We start from the raw sequence: 22,736 nt of genomic DNA on the forward strand, positions 1-22,736 counted from the left end.
ATGAATGTTTTAACTGCTAAAAATCTCTGTTATCAAATGTATGGTATTAAACAAGAATGTATCCATCAAAGCTTTTACCTATCATGTCTTTAATTCATTGCTGATGCTGTAAAACCACGGTAACGAACTACGTTTCCCACAATCCACCGCGTCTGCAATTTCGCGCATGCTCCGTGAGAGGCGACTGGATACTGTATTCCCTCCTCATTTCAATGCAAGATGGTGGTAAGAATCTGCTACCTAAATAAACAGTAAAACTGTGTAGGAACACATCTCGTCATCATTGAATACCTGTACTGTGGAAGAGTGCTTATTTCAAACTATCAGATTAGTTTAAAGGCAGAACCCCCCGCCTAAACTAGTGTGAATATCCCTTGGAGTGGAATCCCTGCATTACAGGACCAGCTAGTTAAAGTGAGTACCCTACAAAACAACTGCTTTATTGGCTTTCCATGCATCCGTTTAGGGTAACTTAGATCGTATTAGATCTGTAAAAGTGTTTCGAACCAGACTCGACTCATGGTTAAGGTGTTAAACCTTTAGGGTAGGGTAAGGGGGAAGTCAAATGTGGACAGGCGACGGTTCCTCCTCTATTCCCCGGACCAGGTAGTAGGAAATTCGCAGGCTTTAGCTTCGTGTAGGCCGCAAAATAGAAACGTTCATATAATACTGTCTCGCATACAAATATTTGCGGAAAGGTGCTGCTTGTTCTGTTATAGTCATTTCGAAATACATTTTTAGGTTTTAAGGTGTTGTGTTGGGTTAAAGGGATGTTTTTAGGCGTGTTGTGTGCCGTACGTCAGTTGAAGTCCTTCCCAGCTGTGGAGGCAGACGACCGGCTTTCAGTCCGTTTGACGCCCCGCTACACGGAATTGTTGTAACATGTCAAAAATGTGTGTTTAATAAAGAGTCATAGAAATAAAATAACGTTTGAATGAGCTTCCTATTCAATTTATGTTGTTTTAAAGCAGAAACAGGCTATACGGGGGTCTTTGTATCTAAACATTAGCTTTGTAATAGCAGCATTTATGTTTTAATGTTTCTTACATATGGAAACACGTGAGAGATGTAGGTTTAAATGTTTGACTAATGTCAAACTTGTTTCCCTTTTTTGCATTGTGTAATGTGAATTTATAAATATAAACCATTCAACATTTTGTTTGCTTTATATGAACATAATGTATTTCACTGAATTCTTGACTGCAGCCCTTGCTCCTTTTCTATAATACAAATCCCAATACATTAGCAGGCTCATAGACAAATACAAAAAAATTACTGTTTGAGCAGACTTCTAAATACATTTTATTTTGCAAAAGCATTTTGTTCAATAGTCTCTTGAGCCATTTGTGTTTGTTACCAGATTATTTAGGCTGTCACATGCTTTAACAAATCCCACTTCTCACTGACCACATTCCTATGACTGTCCATTAGACCCTCGGCTGAACCGCCAGACTCTCCTTAACCCGCCGTGCAATAGGATGTCCCGCAGTCCAGAACTGAAAGAAGATCCAATGGAGTGCCCACTGTGCATGGAACCTCTGGAGATTGACGATGTCAACTTCTTCCCCTGCACCTGCGGCTATCAGATCTGCAGATTCTGCTGGCACCGCATCCGTACAGACGAGAACGGCCTCTGTCCTGCTTGCAGAAAGGTACGTGGCTACTCCGCCTACTTGAGATGGAGACCATAAAGTAGATTATTATACTATTTTGTGTAGCGTGTACTGCTTGTTGCTTGGCGTGGTGTTCTCAGTTTTACAGACATTGGGTTACAATTACTCTCTGTATAAGAAAGTGTCCTTGTTCTGCATCATGTAAAGCAGTCAAGTGTTATTGATGGCCGATATAATGCTTAAATATTTATACAGATGCAAAAGCCCTAAACGCCACCTCCGACAAAAATAAGATGATGATATTGACTGAATGCTCTCGGCACGTATAATACGTTTTTAAGATATTTTCACTTCAAATCTGCTTAATCCATTCCAGACCTCAGGCCAATCAGAAATTCCCGGTTGTCGGCAGAATCCATTAAAGGGATAGTTCACCCAAAAAAGCAATACTATTTTTGGGTTGTTACAAACCTGTATAAATATCTTTATTCTGATGAACACGAAGGAAGAGATTTTGAGGAATGTTTGTAACCAAACCGTTCATGAGCCCCATTCACTTCTATAGTATTTTTTTTCATACTATGGCTCACGAACGGTTTGGTTACAAACATTTCTCAAAATATCATTCTTCGTGTTCATCAGAACAAAGAAATATATACATGTTTGTAACAGAGTGAGTAAATAATTTTAATTTTTGGGTGAATTATCCCTTTAAAAGGGTTAGATAAAAAAAAAGCTCATTTAGAAGAAAACTTCAAAAGCATTTCTGTACAGTAGGTACTGAATGAGATGAAGTACCTACTTACTTACCGTTAAAACAGTATGTACACTATAGTATGAATTCTGGTAGTATGAGATTCGGACGTACTACATCCGCCATGTTGCTACATACGTCGTCATTATCATGTCATGTCATTCCAGCATGAATACAGCCTAATATGAAGATGCGTCGTCTTCTTCGTTGGATAGCTCCTCTCCCGGGGCATCATGGGATAGTGAAGTGTCCATCGTATGCACACTGCAAAATCTATCCGGAAGTAGTAGGTCATCCGGGTACTTTTCGAATACTATGTATTCGGACATACTACTCGCCTCACCTACTGCTTTTCGCGTACTATATAGTATGGAAGTAGGCGGTTTCGGACGCAGCATCAGGCCAGCGGTAGGCAAGTTCAGTCCTAGACAGCCGCAGTCCTGCCGAGTTTAGCCTAAACCCTAATAATGTAACCTGATGTCTAAGTCATGAAGACATTTATTAGCTCTAACTGACGTTCGCCACCCCTGCGATAGATGATACTATCGTGTAATGACGATAATCAGACATTTGGCCAATAGCAGGCTTTCATGACGATAGCTAGCGATAGTTGTTGTTATTATTATCATCATAGTATTCACATTAACATGCAGATTGCGTACTTTTCCTTGCATGAGAGGGTTTATGGGCCTTACTTTGCGCGGGAGAGCTTGTAACATGCGCAGATTCCTTGTTACATGCATCTAGACTTGTAAAGCGCGCATCTTGGACTGTTGCTTGGAACTGAACGCGCGTGGCGTGGACTCCTTGTAGCACCTGAACTTGTAAACTATTCCTCGCACATGAGCTTGTAATATGCGCGGCCCTGACATTTTCTCGCAATAAAGAGGTTGTTAGGCGCGCAGGATCTAAAAACCAGCGAGTGTGTTGTTCCCGCTCCCTGGCACGCAGGAAAGTTCAGAGTGCCTGTGCCTGGTTGCATGAAAATCTTTAAGCTAAGAAATCCCTTAAATATAAGGTTAAGGGTGCCCTTAATAAAAAATGGGTTGCAAGAAAAAACCCTTAAAGGACAAGTTCGGTATTTTAGACTTAAAGCCCTGTTTTCAGATTGTTTATGGTCAAATAGAATGGTTTTGACTGAAATTTCGACATTTTCGGCTGCCCTGAGAATTTTCGCTTGTTTGTGTTCCAGCTCAGACCTCTACAATGGCTTTATAGGTGCACTGGAACAATCCTTCCTAAAATGCATTCAACTTTCGTTTACAAAGACGTGAAACTCACCGAGTGGTCAGGGGTGTTCACTGGTATGCTCACACAAAAATCGCTCCAAAAGACGCATTCCAACAGGTTTTATCGTAGTTTTTACCAACTCCATTGACTGTATTAGACGTCCTGTGAGGTACGGTATTACTCCGCGCCGGGAACTTTGTTTCTATTCTTGCAATTGGCAAAGGCGGATTAGCGCCACCTCCTGGGCTGGAGTGTTTATTATTCAAGCTCTAAGCGGAAGAATGTACGGGTGTGAGGCGTTTGGGGAAATAGGTCCACAAGTTAACAACGAATGGTAAAACAGCTGTTGGAAAGCATCTTTTGACGCGATTTTTGTGTGAGCATATCAGTGAACACCCCTGACCACTCGGTGAGTTTCTCGTCTTTGTAAACGAAAGTTTAATGCATTTTAGGAAGGATTGTTCCAGTGCACCTATAAAGCCATTGTAGAGGTCTGAGCTGAAACACAAACAAGCGAAAATTCTCAGGGCAGCCGAAAATGTCGAAATTTCAGTCAAAACCATTCTATTTGACCATAAACAATCTGAAAACAGGGCTTTAAGTCTAAAATACCGAACTTGTCCTTTAAAGGAATATTCCATTTTCTTAAAAGAAAAATCCAGATAATTTACTTACCACCATCATGTCATCCAAAATGTTGATGTCTTTCTTTGTTCAGTCGAGAAGAAATTATGTTTTTTGAGGAAAACATTGCAGGATTTTTCTCATTTTAATGGACTTTAATAGAGCCCAATATTTAATACTTAACTCAACACTTAACAGTTTTTTTCAACAGAGTTTCAAAGGACTATAAACGATCCCAAACGAGTCATAAGGGTCTTATCTAACGAAACGATTGTCATTTTTGACAAGAAAAATGTAAAATATGCTCTTTTCAACCACAACTTTTCGTCTAGGTCTGGTCCAGTGTGACTTAACGTAAATGCGTAGTGACGTAGGGAGGTCACGTGTTACATATATAAAACGCACATTTGCGGACCATTGTAAACAATAAACTGACACAAAGACATTAATTAGTATCAGTTGACATACAACAACGTAGGAAAGGTCCTCTTTTAACACACTTGTAACCACTGGGGCAGGGTTTCGCGGTCGTCCTCTGTGACCTCTTGACGTCATGACGTATTGCGTGGGGTCACATCACGCATCACTACCGGATCTAGACGAGAAGTTGTGGTTTAAAAGTACATTTTTTTTTCCCTATCATCTCACAAGCTGACTATAGGAAGATCTCACAATGGGGCATATCCCCCAACACTAGAGCCCGACCAATTTATCATTTTGTAGATTTTATCGGCTGATATAAGCCTGTTGCAGATATATCTGTATTAGCATATAAGTCACAGATATGCAGCCGATATGAACTACACAAAAATGCTTGTGAATACTAATAGTAGTATGTGAAATTACAGCTGCTTGTGGTGTTACTGAACGCTTTAGTTTTATAAAAGTCTAAGCAGAACACTGCAGTAGAAGTCAGAACTGTTATAAAAACGTTGTGCAGGACATTACACATTAGATCAGTATGCTGTCAGTCAAGCATTTAGAATAATATCGGCCGATATATCGTCTTTTTACTTTGTGATATCTATATTGGCATTGGCCAAAAAAAAAAACGCATATTGATCTAATTATTTTGAAACTCTGGTTGCCGTGTTGTCGTAAAACTGGAGTTTCTGGCTTGTTTTATAGTACAGTTTACTGACAGCAAATAATGTTCGCAAACTGCAAAATACACTTATTTTTACACTTAATTGTACAGTAAACTCATAAAAAAACAAAGTAAATAAAACATTACATGATTATTAATCGTCTAGTTATGACACTTTATGCAACAAGAGAAGGTACTTATGTTGGGCAGCGTATGTGCATCTGCTTGCTCGATCCAGCACGAGCTGCAGTGCCCAGTTCAGTACAGAACAGCGGGAGAGCGAGACAGCACAGTGATTGACAGGACCATGACAGAAGAAAAAATCACTGCTGTCTACTCTTCGTCGTTCCTCTTCTCATCTATGACATGAGATGCAGCGCTAAGAAGTCTCTCGCTGTCCGTGCTTGTGCATGGAGCAGACAAGTACCTAGATCATAATCGCTGCAATGTCTTTATCGTACTGTTGTTCAGGCTTGTCTTGATTTTAAATGATAAATTAAACTTGTAGTGCTGTATGTTTTTGCATCTTTCTCAGACACTTCCACTGACATTTTGCTGCATTTGCTCTACTCTACACTGGTTGCAATTTAAATGCATCATTAAAAACCTCATTGTTCGGTCAAATTTATTTGTTCCTAATGTACATTTGTGACCCTCCCTGTGATGTCCATGCTAATTCTGAGATTGGGATTTGATTTTACTAACTGATTTCCCATTGATTTCAATATTTTACATGACCTTACTCAGTCAATATTAAAATAATCAAGGTTATATTTTCACATAATCTTCTTTATATTATGTAGAATGATTTTATCTAGAAAACACTAAATCACAGGCAAGGACATACATTTATAGACATGTGTCTGTCTATTATTTGTTTTAACTTCTTCCACCCTGAAGCTATTTTGGGGATTTTCGCCTGGATTTGGCCTACCCAATTTCAAAAGCTTTCCATACCCACATGCAGAGCTTTACATACAAAAGTTTGGTATCATTTTACAGGAAACCCTTTGAAATTACATAAAACACTGTTGAAAGTGCTAAACATGGTTGTATGTGATGTCAGGCCTCTAATAAACACAAAAATAAATAGGCGCTTTTTATGTTTTTTTTCTAAAGTTTTTATTTGAAAGTATATAACTCTGGTCCTGGGTATCTCAGGTCCCTGCAGACAGTTTTGTTTGATTCCAGCAATTGTCAGCTTACAGAGGAAAAAGGAATTTTTTCTCTATCATAATATATGCAAAAGTTATTTTACTCCAACTGATGGAAGGAATAATACGCTTATGGTGTACAATTTCTGCCAAAAAACATTTGAAGTGCTACCATAACCACATACAGTGGAATAAATGCAATTTCTTTATATCATTTTAAAGAAAACCCTTTGAAGTTACATAAAAAGCTGCTGTTTGTGACAAATATTGTTATTTATGTTGTTTTCACACCAAATTTTCTTTTTTATGTTGTTAAAACTGTTTTTGATAGTGTATAACTCTGGTTCTGGGTGCTCTAGCAGACTGCAGACAGTTCTGGTTGTTAGCAGCAGCAGACAGTAAACACCCAAAAAAAGAATGAACTCTTTATCATGTCGCATTCAAAAGATATTCTTATTTTACTGAGGAAATACATTTTTCATAAAAATATTAATTTTTTGTTTTGCACATATAATAAATAGCAAGGGATTAATTATGCACACAACCAAAGAAAATGCTGTGGATGGACTCATTGTTTAGAGTAGGACCTAAAATAAAAGATGATGTATCATTTGTGGCTATATGTGCTATCTGAGGCAGTTCACACTCAAGTTTCACATATGTTTACAAAAGACCATTTTTTACCTTATTATTCATTCGATGATTGTTGGATATGTGTTGATATTAGAACAAAAATAATGCTGTAGCCTTATTTCTGAGAGTGAGAGCTTTCATTTGATATAAGACTTGCCCATGTTTGTCATTTTTGAAAAATATGAAATATGTGAATAATATATTATATAAAAAAATATTGGGGGGGGGGGGTGATAGTATAAATTAAGTGTAAATAACTTTCTTACAGTAAAAGATATGTCAAAGTGATGCATATCTGCAGAAAGTAGAGACTCTAAGCTTTCAAACAGTATCTCATATGTGTTACTGGGGTCCATGACGGAGCATTAAAGATTAAAAGCATCTTTTATATTAAGTCAAAATACGAAATTTTGGACCCGGGACAGGGTCCTCAGGGTTGAAGAGGTTAAGCCTGGTTGTGCAGAACCGTGGCTTAAGCTTGTTGAGTTAGGGTCAGGCTGAAAGTTTGCCCTATCTGCTGCATTTTTGTAAGCGCTCTGCTCTTCAGGATATGGGTTCAACTGGCTCTGTGTTTTTCGTAGCCTTACCCGGAGGACCCGGCGGTATATAAGCCATTGTCACAAGAGGAGATTCAGAGAATAAAGAACGAGAAGAAGCAGAAGCAGAACGAGAAGAAGCAAAAGGTGACGGAGAACAGGAAGCACCTGGCCAGCGTCCGTGTGGTGCAGAGGAATCTGGTGTTCGTGGTGGGGCTGTCTCAACGGCTCGCCGATGCCGAGGTAATTGATCCTATAAGACCGTGTCAATATCTTTTGATTTTTACCTTTTGTATAATGACTTGTTTTAAAGCTCCCGTTCTTTCTGTGTTTTTGAAGCTTTGATTGTGTTTACAGTGCGCAATATAACATGTGTTCATGTTTCACTTGTAAAAAAACCTGGTATTTTTCACACAATTTACTTATATGTATACCACTATTTTCACTGTCCTCAAAATGATCTGATGTCTTCCTTGTTCTATGAAGTCCCTCCTTCAGAAATACGTAACGAGTTCTGATTGTGTAGTTTGTTTAGTGTGTTGTGATTTGATAGCAGCTTAGCTTGCCGTTAGCTTAGCTGGCGACTGATGTATTCCTGTGGGCGGAGTTTACTGACGTCATTAAAGCAGGAAGTAAAGGGCTGTAGTCCAAACCGTCCATTCGCTGTAAACATAGATAGACGAATTCTGTTAAAGGATAATTCTGGTATTTAACACTTTGAGTCTCATTTCTGGTTTGTTTTGGATGAACTACAGTAATGGACACTGAAATTTTGACAATGGATCGTGTCTTGAGTTTTTGACTCGTTTAGAAGCGTCTCTTGACTGCTTTAGAATGGAAGTCAATGGCCATGCACAAACATGTCATTAAAACAAAACTTAACGTTCAAATTCAAAACTGTGCTACTCACCGAGTGGTTTGTGGTGTTCGTTGATGATTAAAAACAAGTTGTGTAGCGAAATACAGTTTCTGTCGTGTTTTATTTGGCATTTTGTAAAATTCCATTGACTTCTTTTGGAAGACTCATTGCTCGCTGATATATCACTCCGCCGCCGGGGAACAGAAAAGGGGTCTGTTTACATGTGTTTATAGTTTTTCGCTCGGTTTCTCTCAGAAGAAATTTTTCCCATATTTGATGGCTCAGTGACCAGCTTTAGGTTTGAAGTTGAGCTCGATTGTGACTGTCTATACGCTAGACACCGAGCGTACTTGTATGGCAAAGTGGTTGTCGCCATCAAGTGGTCATAGAGCGGAAGTATATACGCGGTTGTGAGGTATCTGAAAAAATAGTTCCACTATAGCAAATAACACGGATTGAAATCATACATTGCGCCAATATATTTGTTTTTAATCATCAACGAACACCACGAACCACTCGCTGAGTAGCACAGTTTTGAAAATGAACGTTAAGTGTTGTTTTAATGACATGTTTGTGCATGGTCATTGACTTCCATTCTGAAGCAGTCAAGAGACGCTTCTAAACGAGTCAAAAACTCAAGACACGACCCATTGTCAAAAATTCTGTGTCCATCACTGTAGTTAATCCAAAACAAACCAGAAATGAGACTCAAAGTGTTAAATACCGAAATTATCCTTTAAGGTAAATATATCACCTGGCAGTGAACTTTGAGCTTTATCATTTTACAGGTATTATTTATACTTTTATAGCAACATTACACACCTTTAATGCAATAAACACTTTACCAATGTTTTATCAGTGGAACTATCGGTTTGACGAAACATCTGTTAGATATAAAAGTTTAGCAAAAATTGATAATCTAGTTAATATCAATAAACAATATGTTTTTCATCATATGAGCTAGGGATGCATAATATTAAAGAAAAATGTGATGACTTGCTAAATAATACAATATGTAACATGAGAATTATTTTTAATTTGTTGAATTGATTTAAATAATGATTAAAAAAAAGATATATTTCAAGGTTTTTTTTCTGTGAAAAGAAAGCATTTCTATCTGTGTCTGGCCAGTCTCCTGGCTATCTGCATTGACTTCACACTTACTATACGTAACGTTTTGAAATCATTGAGTATCGCAGCGATGATGTATATTTGCAGGCCAACCCTGGAAGTTAGCGGGGCACTGGTTTCCTTGCTAAAAACTATAAGCCCATTAATTTTTCCCATAGACTTTTGAATTATCGCAAAAAATAAGCTTTGTGTTTAACAAAAGTTACTTTTTGTCCAACAAATTAAAGATTAAAACCCCAGGTGTGAATGGGAATGTGTCTGATGTTGGTGACTATATGAGCCTCTTGAAAGAACTTCCATTTATGGATGTATTTAAATCAGTGATGACGAAATGTCAGCTGCTTTGTGCGTCATATCAAAGGGAAGTTGTCGCTCTCTATAGGAGGTAAATGAGAAGGGAACGAGAATGGATCAAAAATAGAGAGAACCAGGTCATTTTGGTTTTGCTGAACAAAAATTTACAGCCCGTTTGATCAGATTGATGTTATTTTGTATAGAATGTATTTTGTGCATATTGTGTTCATTATCTGAATGCAATATTTGAGCATGCTTAGTTCGAGCTTACTGCTACACTTTACTGATGCATACGGTCTTGTCCAGGTTCTAAAGCGTCCTGAATATTTTGGGAAGTTTGGGAAAATCCATAAAGTGGTCATCAATAACAGCACGTCATATGCGGGTTCACAGGTCAGCAAACAAGCGGCATCACTTTTAAAACTCAATAATGTTTTTAAGGACATCTGCACGGTAAACCAATACCCATTCTTTATTTTGTCTTTAACTCTGCAGGGTCCTAGTGCCAGTGCCTATGTAACTTACATCCGGTCAGAAGATGCCCTTCGGGCGATACAGTCTGTAAACAACGTCATAGTGGACGGTAGAACACTAAAGGTAGGCACAAGCCACACATATCTGTTTGTAATTGAAATTTTTTGCTTGCATTTGGTTTAAAATAACTTTAATATCTTTGTATTTATTATGATTTCTGACTTTTTTTGTTATTTAAAAGTTGTCTGTTTTGAATCAAGGCTTCTTTAGGTACAACAAAGTACTGCAGTTATTTTCTCAAAAGCATGCAGTGTCCTAAACCAGACTGCATGTATTTACACGAGCTGGGGGATGAAGCGGCCAGTTTTACTAAAGAGGAGATGCAGGTAAGGGATTGTACATCGACAGCAAAACAATAAACAATTAAGAGCTTTTATCTTGTTAACATAATATTACCTAAAGGATGTAAAACTTGTGTATAGAACTATAGATTAATCGGTTTTCGCAGTGAATATAGCTGTAGATGCTGCAATGGAATAAATAAATATTACCTAAAGAATATTAGTTGAGTTTTTCTGTCTTAATATTATTTTTCTTGTGATTTTCTTGTTTGTGTTAGGCTGGGAAACATCAAGAGTATGAGCAAAAATTACTCCAAGACCTTTACAAAGCCAATCCTACCTTTTTACAAACCTCGACATGCGGAGAGAAGTCGAAGAGCAAATCAAGTTCCACCCAGAGGTGTTTATTTTTTTGTATTTCGCACATTATATTTTGCTGAATATAATAGGCAGTGATGTTTGCATTGTTTTAAAGGTGACATAGAATGTAAAACTGTATTTACCTAGGCATAGATAAATAAGTTCTCAAACACAATTGTTTCCTCCTTATGTAAACCATGTTCATCTCAACATAACACCAACTGTGACGTTACAGTCGAGATGTAACCAACATTAAATTGCACATTAAAGTAATTATGAAATTGTTAAAATGCTAAAAACAAAATTGTGACTGCTGAGGTAGAGTTATATGCTAGTTAATGCTATTTGCTTAAAGGAATATTCCATTTTCTTAAAAGAAAAATCCAGATAATTTACTCACCACCATGTCATCCAAAATGTTGATGTCTTTCTTTGATCAGTCGAGAAGAAATAATGTTTTTTGAGGAAAACATTGCAGGATTTTTCTCATTTTAATGGACTTTAATGGACACCACCACTTAACACTTAACTCAACACTTAACATTTTTTTTCAACGGAGTTTCAAAGGACTCTAAACGATCCCAAACGAGGCATAAGGGTCTTATCTAGCAAAACGATTTTCATTTTTGACAATAAAAATAACAAATATCCACTTTTAAAGCACAACTTCTCGTTTAAATCCGGTCGTCATGCGCAAGCGTGACCCGACGCAATACGTCATCACGTCAAGAGGTCACAGAGGACGACCGCGAAACTCCGCCCCAGTGTTTACAAATGTGGTGAAAGAGGACCGTTCCTACGTTTTTGTATGTCAACTGATACTAATTAATGTCTTTGTGTCAGTTTATTGTTTAAAATAGTCAGCAAACGTGAGTTTTATATTTGTAACACGTGACCTCCCTACGTCACTACGCATTTACGTTAGGTCGCGCTGGACCGGACCTAAACGAAAAGTTGTGCTTTAAAAGTGTATATTTGTTATTTTTCTTGTCAAAAATGACAATCGTTTTGCTAGATAAGACCCTTTTGCCTCGTTTGGGATCGTTTTTAGTCCTTTGAAACTCCGTTGAAAAAAAATGTTAAGTGTTGAATTAAGTGTTAATTGTTGGTGTCTATTAAAGTCCATTAAAATGAGAAAAATCCTGCAATGTTTTCCTCAAAAAACATAATTTCATCTCGACTGAACAAAGAAAGACATTTTGGATGACATTGTGGTGAGTAAATTATCTGGATTTTTCTTTTAAGAAAATGGAATATTCCTTTAAGTTCTAATATTGACGTTACAGTAACTTGCCACTCAGAAACATCCATTAACAATCTCTAAACAGTTGATTGTTCCTCAAATTCTGTATCTTCGTCTGATACAGGCTCAAATATATAAGGTCTTTTTACACACACACAGAGCAACCCAAATAAGCTGCTCTGAGAAACAGCCAATCAGAGCAGAGCTCAACATTATTATTCATGACCTTTTTAAATAAGGTAATAATAGACTAGGGTTGTAAATGGACATGTAAAAACCATCTCTGGAGAATTTTTGCACTTCATAAAGCCATATACCTTTATATGTAGATATCAGAGAACAATATAACATATTGTATCAATGCATTCTTTGGCACCTTTAAACACTTATTATTTTTATTTGTATAATTTATCTTCTGTCTGTCTTTAAAAAGTCCTGTGCTTTTAACCACAACATGTTTTTTATTCGCAGACCCAATAGCACAAATAAAGAAGGATGGCCCTCATTACAAAGCAATGGCAAAATGGTAAACGGTTTACCCACAGAGCATCGCAAGTCCCCAACTCTTTTAGACTGCCTAACAGACTCAGATCACATGACACCAGATGAACCAGACCCTGAACTGGGAACAGACCAAAACACAGGCCTCCCCCTCTTCCCATCAGCCTTAGAGCCTACCAGGTACCACACTACAGTACCAACCATCCATTGTTTCATATTATATGACACCCTGAATTTATTTTACCTTTTGTAGTCCTATAATTGTTCTGGTGACAATCTTACAACATCCTTTTTTCATTTCAGTCCAATTGACAAACCCTCAGAATCCATAAGTATAGGAAATGGGGAAAATATATCACTGGTAAGTGCTAAACGAAACCAGGTGAATTTGTGACAATAGATGTAATGTTTATTTCTTCAAATCGTTGTATCTTACTGTTTTGGCAGACATCCAGTAGTGATTCCCCATCTCCTCCGCCTGGCCTTACGAAACCAAGTCTCGTCGTGCCCATCAGCGTGGCCGAGCTCGCAGCACGTTCACCCTTCGAGGGGGCAGCGGCGGAGTCTCAGTCTCTCTTCTCAGACAACAGCAATTTCAGGCACCCAAACCCAATCCCTAGCGGCCTGCTACCCTTCTCCAGCTCTCCACAGGGAGCGTCCGACTGGCCCATGACTCCAGAACCACAGAGCCTTTTCACTTCAGGTGGGCACATGCATGTGACACTTACACTTAGTATCATGATTATACTTGGTTGTTATGTAAACGCTTCATACACTGTACACCTCTTCATTGCAGACACTATCCCCGTGTCGTCCTCCACTGACTGGCAAGCGGCCTTCGGTTTCGGCTCGTCGGCCAAGCAGCAGCAGCAGGACGACGACCTCGGCTTCGATCCTTTCGACGTCACGCGAAAGGCCCTGGCCGACCTCATAGAAAAAGAGCTGTCGGTCCAGGAGCCGTCCCCCCTTTCGCCCAACCTTCGTTCTCACCAGACCAACCTCCCCAATGGCCAACAGCACCTTCCTCACCTCCCGTACAGAGGCCTCTTTAACTCCTTCAGCCAGCCCCATCACACAACCACACAGCATCCCTGGATGGGGCTCCCCACCCGCAATAACCTCACACACTTGAACCACACAGCCGCCACGCACAGCCACTTCTTAGACCTGAGCATGCCGGCCCAGCACCACAGCACCGGCCTTGGGGGAATTCCTATAGCAGGTTAGGATGCATCTGTCTTGTGCGCACGGTTTTTGTGGAATGTGTGTGTGTGTGTGTAAGCATCTGTGTACATCTGGGCTAAGCAAAGTGCTCACCCAGTGATCCAAATAGAAACAAGTTCTTGTACTCATTCCAAATATGTTCACTGTTGTATTTAGCAGTTATGCTTTCATTTTTTTATATTTAATTTCTCTTAAAGGGACACTACACTTTTTTTGAATAAAGGTTCAACTTTTTTTAGCTCCCCTAGAGGTAAACATTTTGGGATCCATTTAGCCGATCTCCGGTCTATACTCTCATTCCGGTGTAATAATAAATAATTTTGCTGCCGTACCATGGGTGCAGCAGGCGCAATATTACACAGCACCCGAAAATAGTCCCCTTGGTAACTTTCAATAGCAGGGGACTATTTTTGGGCACTGCGTAATAACATTGCGCCTGCTGCAGCCATGGTACGGCAGCAAAGTCCTTGATTAATGCGCCAGAATGAGAGTATAGTCCTAGCCATATCGGCCTAGAAAATCACAACTTTTAATTTCCGTCGTTCTTAGTACACAATGTAACCACAGAAGAGTCAAGTTTTAAATAGGAAAAATATTGAAACTCTTTGGTTATATTTGAGCGCGATGCTAATGGTCTAATCAGATTTAATGGATTATGCTAAGCTATGCTAAAAGTGGTACCGCCAGAACCGGAGATCGGCTGAATGGATTCCAAAACGGTAAAAATCAATTGTTTAACTCTAGGGGAGCTGGCAAATGAACATATTTTCAAAAAAAGTGGAGTGTCCCTTTAAAGGGGCGAATGCCACTTTTTGCCATGTTGTTCATTTCATGTTTTCTCTTGGCAGATAACAACGGCTCGGCAGAAAGCTTAAATGTGAAAGAGTGGCAGGACGGACTGCGAGCGCTCTTACCAAATATCAACATTAACTTCGGAGGCCTCCCGAACTCTACCTCTTCCTCGTCATCTTCCTCCACTTCCAGCGTAAATCACATCGGGATGCCGGTGGGCTCGACTGGAATCTCACACAGCCTCAGTTGGGACAATCCGGCCAGTTGGATGGACCCTGCCATCATCACAGGTACGATCTGTAAACCATTATTACGAAATGGTACCAGCACTGCACATGTGTCTCACGTCTGTCATGTTTTTAAACTATAGGTATCCCAGCAAATGCAGGGAACAGTTTGGACTGTCTTCAGGATGACAATCCGCCACACTGGCTCAAGTCCCTGCAGGCGCTCACAGAAATGGACGGACCGCCCAGCACCAACGCTTTGCCCCAGCCCCCTCACACTGGCCTGCTGGACGCGGCGGCCGCCAACCTTTCCTTACACAGAGCCGCCTGGGCCCCGTATCTCCCCCCTCCCACGCTGAACCCCAGTCAGTTCCACTCCCCACCTCCAGGCTTTCAGACAGCCTTCAGACCCCCAGCGCAGACCGCCACAGACATCTTACAGAGCGCCGGCATCGACCGTCATTAAAGACACAAACTCTTAACTGCATCAAAACATGAAACCCCCTACCATTAATAACTTAACATAAGCTCTTGTCTTTCTACCCTTTCTTCTCCATCCCCAAATTCTTTGTTTTGTTTTTTTGGAGGCACACACAAACCTTTGTATGAATAACATCATCGTCGCAGAGTAATTGTGAAGTTGAGGTTCTCGCTGAAGGTCCTAACACACATTCACACATAACTCCAAAAGTGCTGACCTTGAAAAGTGCAAAAGATGTAATGTGCACACATGACTAATGATGGCTACAAAGAATGTGCTTAAATTAATCACACGTCAGATTGGCCTTACTTCATCCAGGGTACCGATTGTAATTTAATACTGTGAATCTTAACACTTCCCGTATGTTAGGTCTCAGCCTCACTCGCAGGAAATGGAAAAGAGATTAGTTAAGGGCACAGTCTGTATACTGCACTCATTCTTTTGCGCTACTGGACCAGAGCCACAGATGGGATATTTAAGTGCATTTTTAGGGTAAAGACACTGGGTCCCCACCAGTAACAGACTTGCACTTGCGTATTTCTGAGGGTGGAGCTTATTTGAATCGGACCGGTCCATGATGGGCTTGTCGAGAGTGAAGCTGTTAGATCTAATGGGGCGTCTACAAATAACTTCATTGTAATAAAATGAGGTGAGCAAGTCCACTGTGAAGGTCTTTATTGGCTTGCTTATAAAGCCTACACACAAGGTATGAATCAGGAAGTCGGGAACCTTTGGAAGAATTGTAATGGGAATATAGTAATAGACGTGGGAGATTGAGGATAATGCGAGTGTTGAAAGAGTTAAAACGGGCACATGATAACATCTGGCCCATTCTAGAGCCTTCAGATAATTTCTACTCCCTTTTCTCATCTGTGTGGCCATACTAAACAGTATTTATCAAAACCCAATCACTCATTCTTTCAGGAGAAAAAAATCAATGTAGTCCAACATTTGGGTTTAACATGCTGCTGAGATCATTTAATACAAAATAAAGAGCTAAAAGGAAACTGACCCCCTTTTCTTCTGGTCTGGAACAATGAAAACCAATAAAATTGAGTATTCAGTCCCTTAAGTGGTCGATTCTTATTTTTTCACGAGTACATTGCGTAGGATCATCTCTTACACATTTTATTGTCCAGTGAAGAAATCATAGACATCGAAAACAACAACAGCACATCTTGAAATTGATGGTGAATTTACAGGAGATATTTGATAAGTCATTTTTACTCAAACACGCTCGAGGAGATAAAGAAGCTACAGAACACGGGGACAAACACCAAGTACCGCTTCACCAAGGACATACTAGAGTGATGTCAACTATACAAATGTGCTTTTATTACAGAGAACATCAATAGAGTCCCAAAAGCAAAGAAAGGCCCAACGGCCTTGGCTTAACACCTTCCAACGAGTCTTTCATCACCGGTTTTATATATATATAAACAGCAGTTTGCTTATGTGTCACTTGTTTGTTCGTGTCTTCAGCACACTCTTCCGTTCTCCATACGAGACTTGGGACAGGAGGTACGAGATGGTGGGGGAGGCTGAATCGACGGTGCCAGGGTGCAGAAGAACCCGGCTATGAGGGTCAGCCCCAGTCCTCCCCAGGCACTGAACATAGACCAGCCGTATCCGTGACTTATATCATCCGGTAGGCCGAACAGGTAACGCGGGTAGCGAGACAGTTCAAAGTTGATGCCAGCCACGCATGTGCAAAGGGAAATGATGCAGAAGGTACCTGTGAAAATGGGACATAGCCGGTTGGTAGACGTTTCGACATAAAGAAACATGCATGATTGGATACGGCGTACACTGGCAGAAAAAAACTGGTCACTTGAGCAAAACCCTTAAAGAGATCAAAATATGTACTATTTAGGTAAAGATAAGCACACATTTGGCACCAATATGAACCTTTGAGGTACTAAACTTATCTCGAATAAAGGCCATATAAGTAAATGTACATACCTCCCATTAGGAAAAGAAGACCAGCAACATAATGCATGAGGCCTTGTTCCCAGCAACAGCCCAAAATGCCAATGATCCAGCCAAAGAGAATGATGGAAAGAGCCATACCCATGAATCCAGCTGTCATCCGACGCAAATCTAGGGAAGGACGTTTTCACCAAATGACTTTATTGCACTTCTTTACCAAATAAAGACTCAAGACAAAATGTGTAATGGAGTGGGCAATACGGTAGAGAATACACCGATACTTATATGAAAATAGACATTTTGTACTTTATTGGGAGGGGAGGGGGGTTAATGTGCAACCCCATAGCAGATCAAAACCACTTACGCAAGGCATGCCAATCATCTTGCTGGATAGTTTTGGTAATATTGTAGGAAAGATCCTTTCGTGCCGGTGCAGCGGCGTAATAGTACTTTATAAATGTGCAACGCTCGATAGCTCCTGGAAAACAAGAATGGAAAAATTCACGATCATTTGTACAACTGTCAGATGAGTAAACCCAAACAGATGCACTGGAGTGAATAGTGTTCATATGATCCAAATCACTACATTCATTGAGTGAAACTGAGATATTTATAGATGCAGTCATATTCGCTTGGTGTTTATAATACTGAGGGGAAAAAATCTAAGCTCCCCAGCTGAATAAAACCATTACAGGGCCTATAATGGGTGTAATGGGGATAGTATTGGTTTTAATGGAAACTATAATGGTCTGTGGGTCTCTGCTGGTAATGTGCTGGGTTCTATTGGTGGGGTGATATCTAGTGCATGGGAGCCAATAGAAAAACATTAAATCCTACTGGAATGAGGCCCAAAACACATTAAATAAAGAAATGTGTTGGTAATGGTTTTAATATTAAACAGCTGATGATGGCTCATTGTGGTATTTGCAATGGAACCACTACAATATGTATTGTTTTTTAATGAGAAAAGCTGTATAAATTAATACATTAGCATAAGATTGATTTTAAACACATCTACAGGCCTCATCATATACATTTTATATAAAACGTGCCTTTACCTTTCTGAATGAGCACTTCGACGTCTGGGTCAAATCCCAATCTGTAGCATTTGCTCCACAGACCCATGCTGGTTGAATTGTAGCCTCTGCTGCACTCATCCGCCGTGCTCATGGCGAACATCTGACGCCGGGATCTGGACAGCAGCAGTCGGTCTTCCCATCGCTCCAGGGTCGCCCTGCTGGCTCGCAGAGGAAGGCTGTGGTTCGGGATGTAAATGAATCCCGGATCGCTCCTGCGGTTTGAGAAAGCACGGCAACGCTCCTTGTATCTCCTCGCGTCCGTCTCGTACCAGTGATCCGATGAAATGGCGAGAGTAAGAAAACACAAGGCGACGAGAGACAAACACAGACCCGTGTACAGAAGCCACTTCCCCGCCGCCATCGCTCACTGAAGGCCGCCGATCAGCACCTCATGCTGGACAGCTCCCGCTTCAATCCCGCTTGTGCATCTTTATTCCCGCGTTAAAAGGTCGAAATGTGGCGCTTGCTGTAAACATGCCCGTTAAATGCAACGTAATACATCGACCATTACAAAGAAAATACCGATCTCTGTGTTATTTTGTCTAGCCGACACGAAGACAGTACTGTGGGATCTGGGTTGCGCGCTTCCTTTAGCTTGCTGCTGCATGCAAGGACACATGACAATCCAACACACACACATGATAAAACAATGTAGTACATTGTAATATTTACTCAAATGAACTGTAGTAAAATTCCTACATACTATAGTATTTTTAAACATTAATAGTATATTAGATATTAATGTGCATTACAATAGTTTATAAATCCAGTATAATAATTAAGAATACTCTACAAAATTACTATCGTAAATACTAAAATATGCTATGGTATTTTTTCTGATGGGACACAGGAAAATGACATTATTTTAAAATAGAAATGAAAAGGTTGTGTTTAATGCAAATACACTTTAAGAATAAAACCACACTTTGTTTTTTAAAATATATATTTAATAAAAAAATATATAGGCATACTTTGTATATGTATATATTATTATACGGCTCTCTGAAATACTTGATTTGATTGGTCAATTATTCCCCATAACAACCGCTAAGCCTGATAGCACACAGCTCATCCGGGTACTGCGAGTCATCTTGGCCGGTACTACAAATGTGTTTGTATCACTCCGCTGTCGCGGTCTCTTTTCTCATGAAGGTTTTGAGCTAATAAAATATTTCTAATTTTAGAATCAATACATAATCAAGCAAAAAGCGGCACAAACAATAGGCTGTGCTTTGTGTGATAAACTAGGTTTCAGATACACTTATTTGGGCGGTTTTGCAGAGAGGGCTTAAACCTAGTCCCAGACTGAAGTGCCTTAACTAAAATAGCTTGCACTCATATCTCTTATATACATCATACAATGTTTTGTCTCAAAATACACAGCAGTAATGTTTATTTTTTGCAATAAATATTTGCATTACTTAATGTCCTTAACGAAGACATAGACCTGGCTTAATCTGACTACACCCTGTCATGGTAAGGTTTTTCAGTGAATAAATCTGTAATATGTGGCCAAACTTAAAGGGAAAGTTTACCCAAAAATGAAAATTCTGTCATGTTGTTACAAACAAGAAATGTATTTATTTTGATGAACGCAATATATTTTGAGGAATGTTTGTAACCAAACCAATCATGAGAGCCCCATTCACTTATATAGTAGGATAAAATAATACTATGGAAGTAAATGGGGCTCATGAACGGTTTGGTTACAAACATTCCTCAAAAATATCTTCCTTTGTGTTTATCAAAAAAAATATATATATATATATATATATATATTTTTGATATATTATATATATATATATATATATATACAGGTTTGTAAAAACATGATTGAGTAAATGTAATTTTTGGGTGAACTACCCGTTTAAAAATGGGTGGTGTTAAGAAACAGATGATTGTGACTTCAAAAATTATTTTGCAATGCCAATGCCCTTTACTCATTAAAGACATCAACTTGACATTATTGATGACTACCGTCTGTTTAAACCCTACACCATGTTTGTTTAATTTCAATGATGAAGATACCTAAAAAGAAAATCAATGGCAAAATGACAAGCTTAATTTGATAATTGACTTGAGAGCCAGAAATTTTCTTTTTTCTAAATATGCAACATGGATAATTCACTCTCAGAAAGGGCCGCTTTACTGAAAACAGCCTGCAGTGACATATTAAAGGGGCCATGGCATGAAAATCTGACTTTTTCCATGTTTAAGTGCTATAATTGGGTTCCCAGTGCTTCAATAAACCTAGAAAATGTGAAAAAGATCCACCCAGTAACTTCGTTTTGGTAAACCATTTTCAAAATTAGGTCATTGAAATTTGGCTCCCCTTGTGATGTCACAATGTGATGCCCCTTAATCTGCACTATCCAACCACTGCACAGCCATTTAGTGCTGAGAGAAAGAGACTAATAATTCACAGCACAATTGAGCTTCAATTGCAACGAACCACCATCATTGTGATCAGGGTTTGAATTGCATAGGCTCATTTGCATTTTAAAGGACATAACCAAAACGCCACATTTTTGCTCAGGCCTACAAGTGTCAATTTTAACATGTTATAATAAATTATCTATATGGTATTTTGAGCTAAAACTTCACGTGTACTCTGGGGACACCAAAGATTTATTGTACATCTTATAAAAATTCTAGTGACATGGCTCCTTTAACATATCAGCATCATTGATTTGTCTTAACATGGACGTCACTGATGCTTTTTGTAAGGCATGTTTGTAAAAACTACTTCAATGTCCTGATAAAACGAAGGCCTAATCCTGGATAAATCAAACCCTGTATTTTAAACAAGTAGGCTTTTCTTACTAATATTAAAGTTTTGGCTAAACGAGTCTCTAATTGTTTGGGTTACTTATCTTTGAACATTGTCACCCATCATCTGTTTACAAGTCTGCTGGCATCTTTACACCTGGGTCTCAGTCGATCACACAAGACAATTGAAACAGACAATTTTACTAGCATGCAATCATCCTATAGCTTATTTAAAACAACAAAGCGTCATAGTTGCTGACCCATGTGCTTATGTTCAAGCCCTGTTTAGGACACAGTTTTTCCATGATGTGGTTGCGTATACCAATCACATACTTGATCCATGTGTATACACACGTTAATAGGGAAAGGATGCAAAAAACATTTAAGACCACGAAACAAACTGGCTTTGTAAAAAGAAAATAACGTAAGTTAGCTGATTGACTACATTTTACCAAGGACAGAAACAACTTCAGTTTTCCCCAAACTTTTTATTAACTTACATCAAGTGATTTTACACAGTAAATGCAGCTCTTATAACACAAACAAAGAGATTACATGAACATTTAAGCAGATAACGTTAATCAATACAAAATCTCACCATCAGCAGCAGCACATCTGTTAACATGCCAAACATAAAAAACAATTTCATCAAACGTGGTTCTCGTCCAGGGTGAATGTCTGAGCACGGGCTTGTTTGCAGGACCAATGGATAGATCTGCAAAGGTAAGCCACGCTCAATTTAATCTGCTCAGTGTATTATAGTCCACGGATCTGAAGCACATGCAATAGAGAAGAACTCTTTGTGGCAGCCGAGCCGTCCACGCACGAGACGATCAAACCCGCGTGACCGAGCATCAGAGTACTCTATAGCTTTTTTTAAACGCATCGGACCTACGGGAAGCTTCCTGTCATATACTGAAAGCTTAAGACAAAACAGTATAAATACCGTACAGGAAGCCGAGGAGCGTTAGGGTTAGGCGAAGTACTCTGAAATTCCTTTTCGCGGTCTGCGTTTATATACTGTTGATGACGTTACACTCATGGTGCCGCCCAGTGTTTGCTGATTGGTTGGTTTGCGCGCCAAATTATCGATTTAGGTGGTCAATCACATTTAATAAGCATTTAATGCATCTAATTAAACAATAATTTACGATCAAATGTAATAATAAGGGGATGTTGTGGTTAAATTACTTGTATTAAGATTGAATTGTGTAAGTATTCTCTGTAAACTCATCAAAAAAAAAAAAAACTGTTTAAGGAAAACGAAATAATAAACAACAGGAAATAAATGTATTCCATGTTTTACTAACATTTGGCACATATTGTTGAACCAGTAAAAGAAAAAAACGTTGTTTTAGTTATTAACATTAAGTAATATGTCAGGGGCAAAAAGTAGTTCGT

At 39.1% G+C, this 22,736-nt stretch overlaps 2 protein-coding genes across 2 annotated transcripts; one reads left to right on the plus strand and one right to left on the minus strand.

Annotated features, from left to right (window-relative positions):
- The first annotated feature begins 195 nt into the window (after nt 1-195).
- cnot4a (CCR4-NOT transcription complex, subunit 4a) lies at nt 196-16,630 on the plus strand. Its single transcript, XM_065291887.2, has 13 exons — nt 196-414; nt 1,432-1,652; nt 7,677-7,874; nt 10,222-10,308; nt 10,411-10,512; nt 10,650-10,775; nt 11,009-11,130; nt 12,805-13,014; nt 13,138-13,195; nt 13,282-13,537; nt 13,631-14,056; nt 14,907-15,140; nt 15,221-16,630. Exons 2-13 carry the CDS (start codon nt 1,479-1,481, stop codon nt 15,541-15,543), a joined length of 2,316 nt encoding a protein of 771 aa, XP_065147959.1. The 5' UTR covers nt 196-414; nt 1,432-1,478; the 3' UTR covers nt 15,544-16,630.
- Nucleotides 16,631-16,672: 42 nt separating this feature from the next.
- tmem178ba (transmembrane protein 178Ba) lies at nt 16,673-19,201 on the minus strand. The gene is made up of 4 exons (XM_065291892.1): nt 18,546-19,201; nt 17,852-17,965; nt 17,521-17,658; nt 16,673-17,293 (listed from the first exon to the last, which is right to left on the minus strand). The coding sequence occupies exons 1-4, from the start codon at nt 18,925-18,927 to the stop codon at nt 17,037-17,039; spliced, it is 891 nt and encodes a 296-aa protein (XP_065147964.1). The 5' UTR covers nt 18,928-19,201; the 3' UTR covers nt 16,673-17,036.
- Nucleotides 19,202-22,736: the final 3,535 nt, after the last annotated feature.

This window comes from Paramisgurnus dabryanus, chromosome 23, assembly GCF_030506205.2.
Source record: "Paramisgurnus dabryanus chromosome 23, PD_genome_1.1, whole genome shotgun sequence".
Taxonomy (NCBI): Eukaryota; Metazoa; Chordata; class Actinopteri; order Cypriniformes; family Cobitidae; genus Paramisgurnus; species Paramisgurnus dabryanus.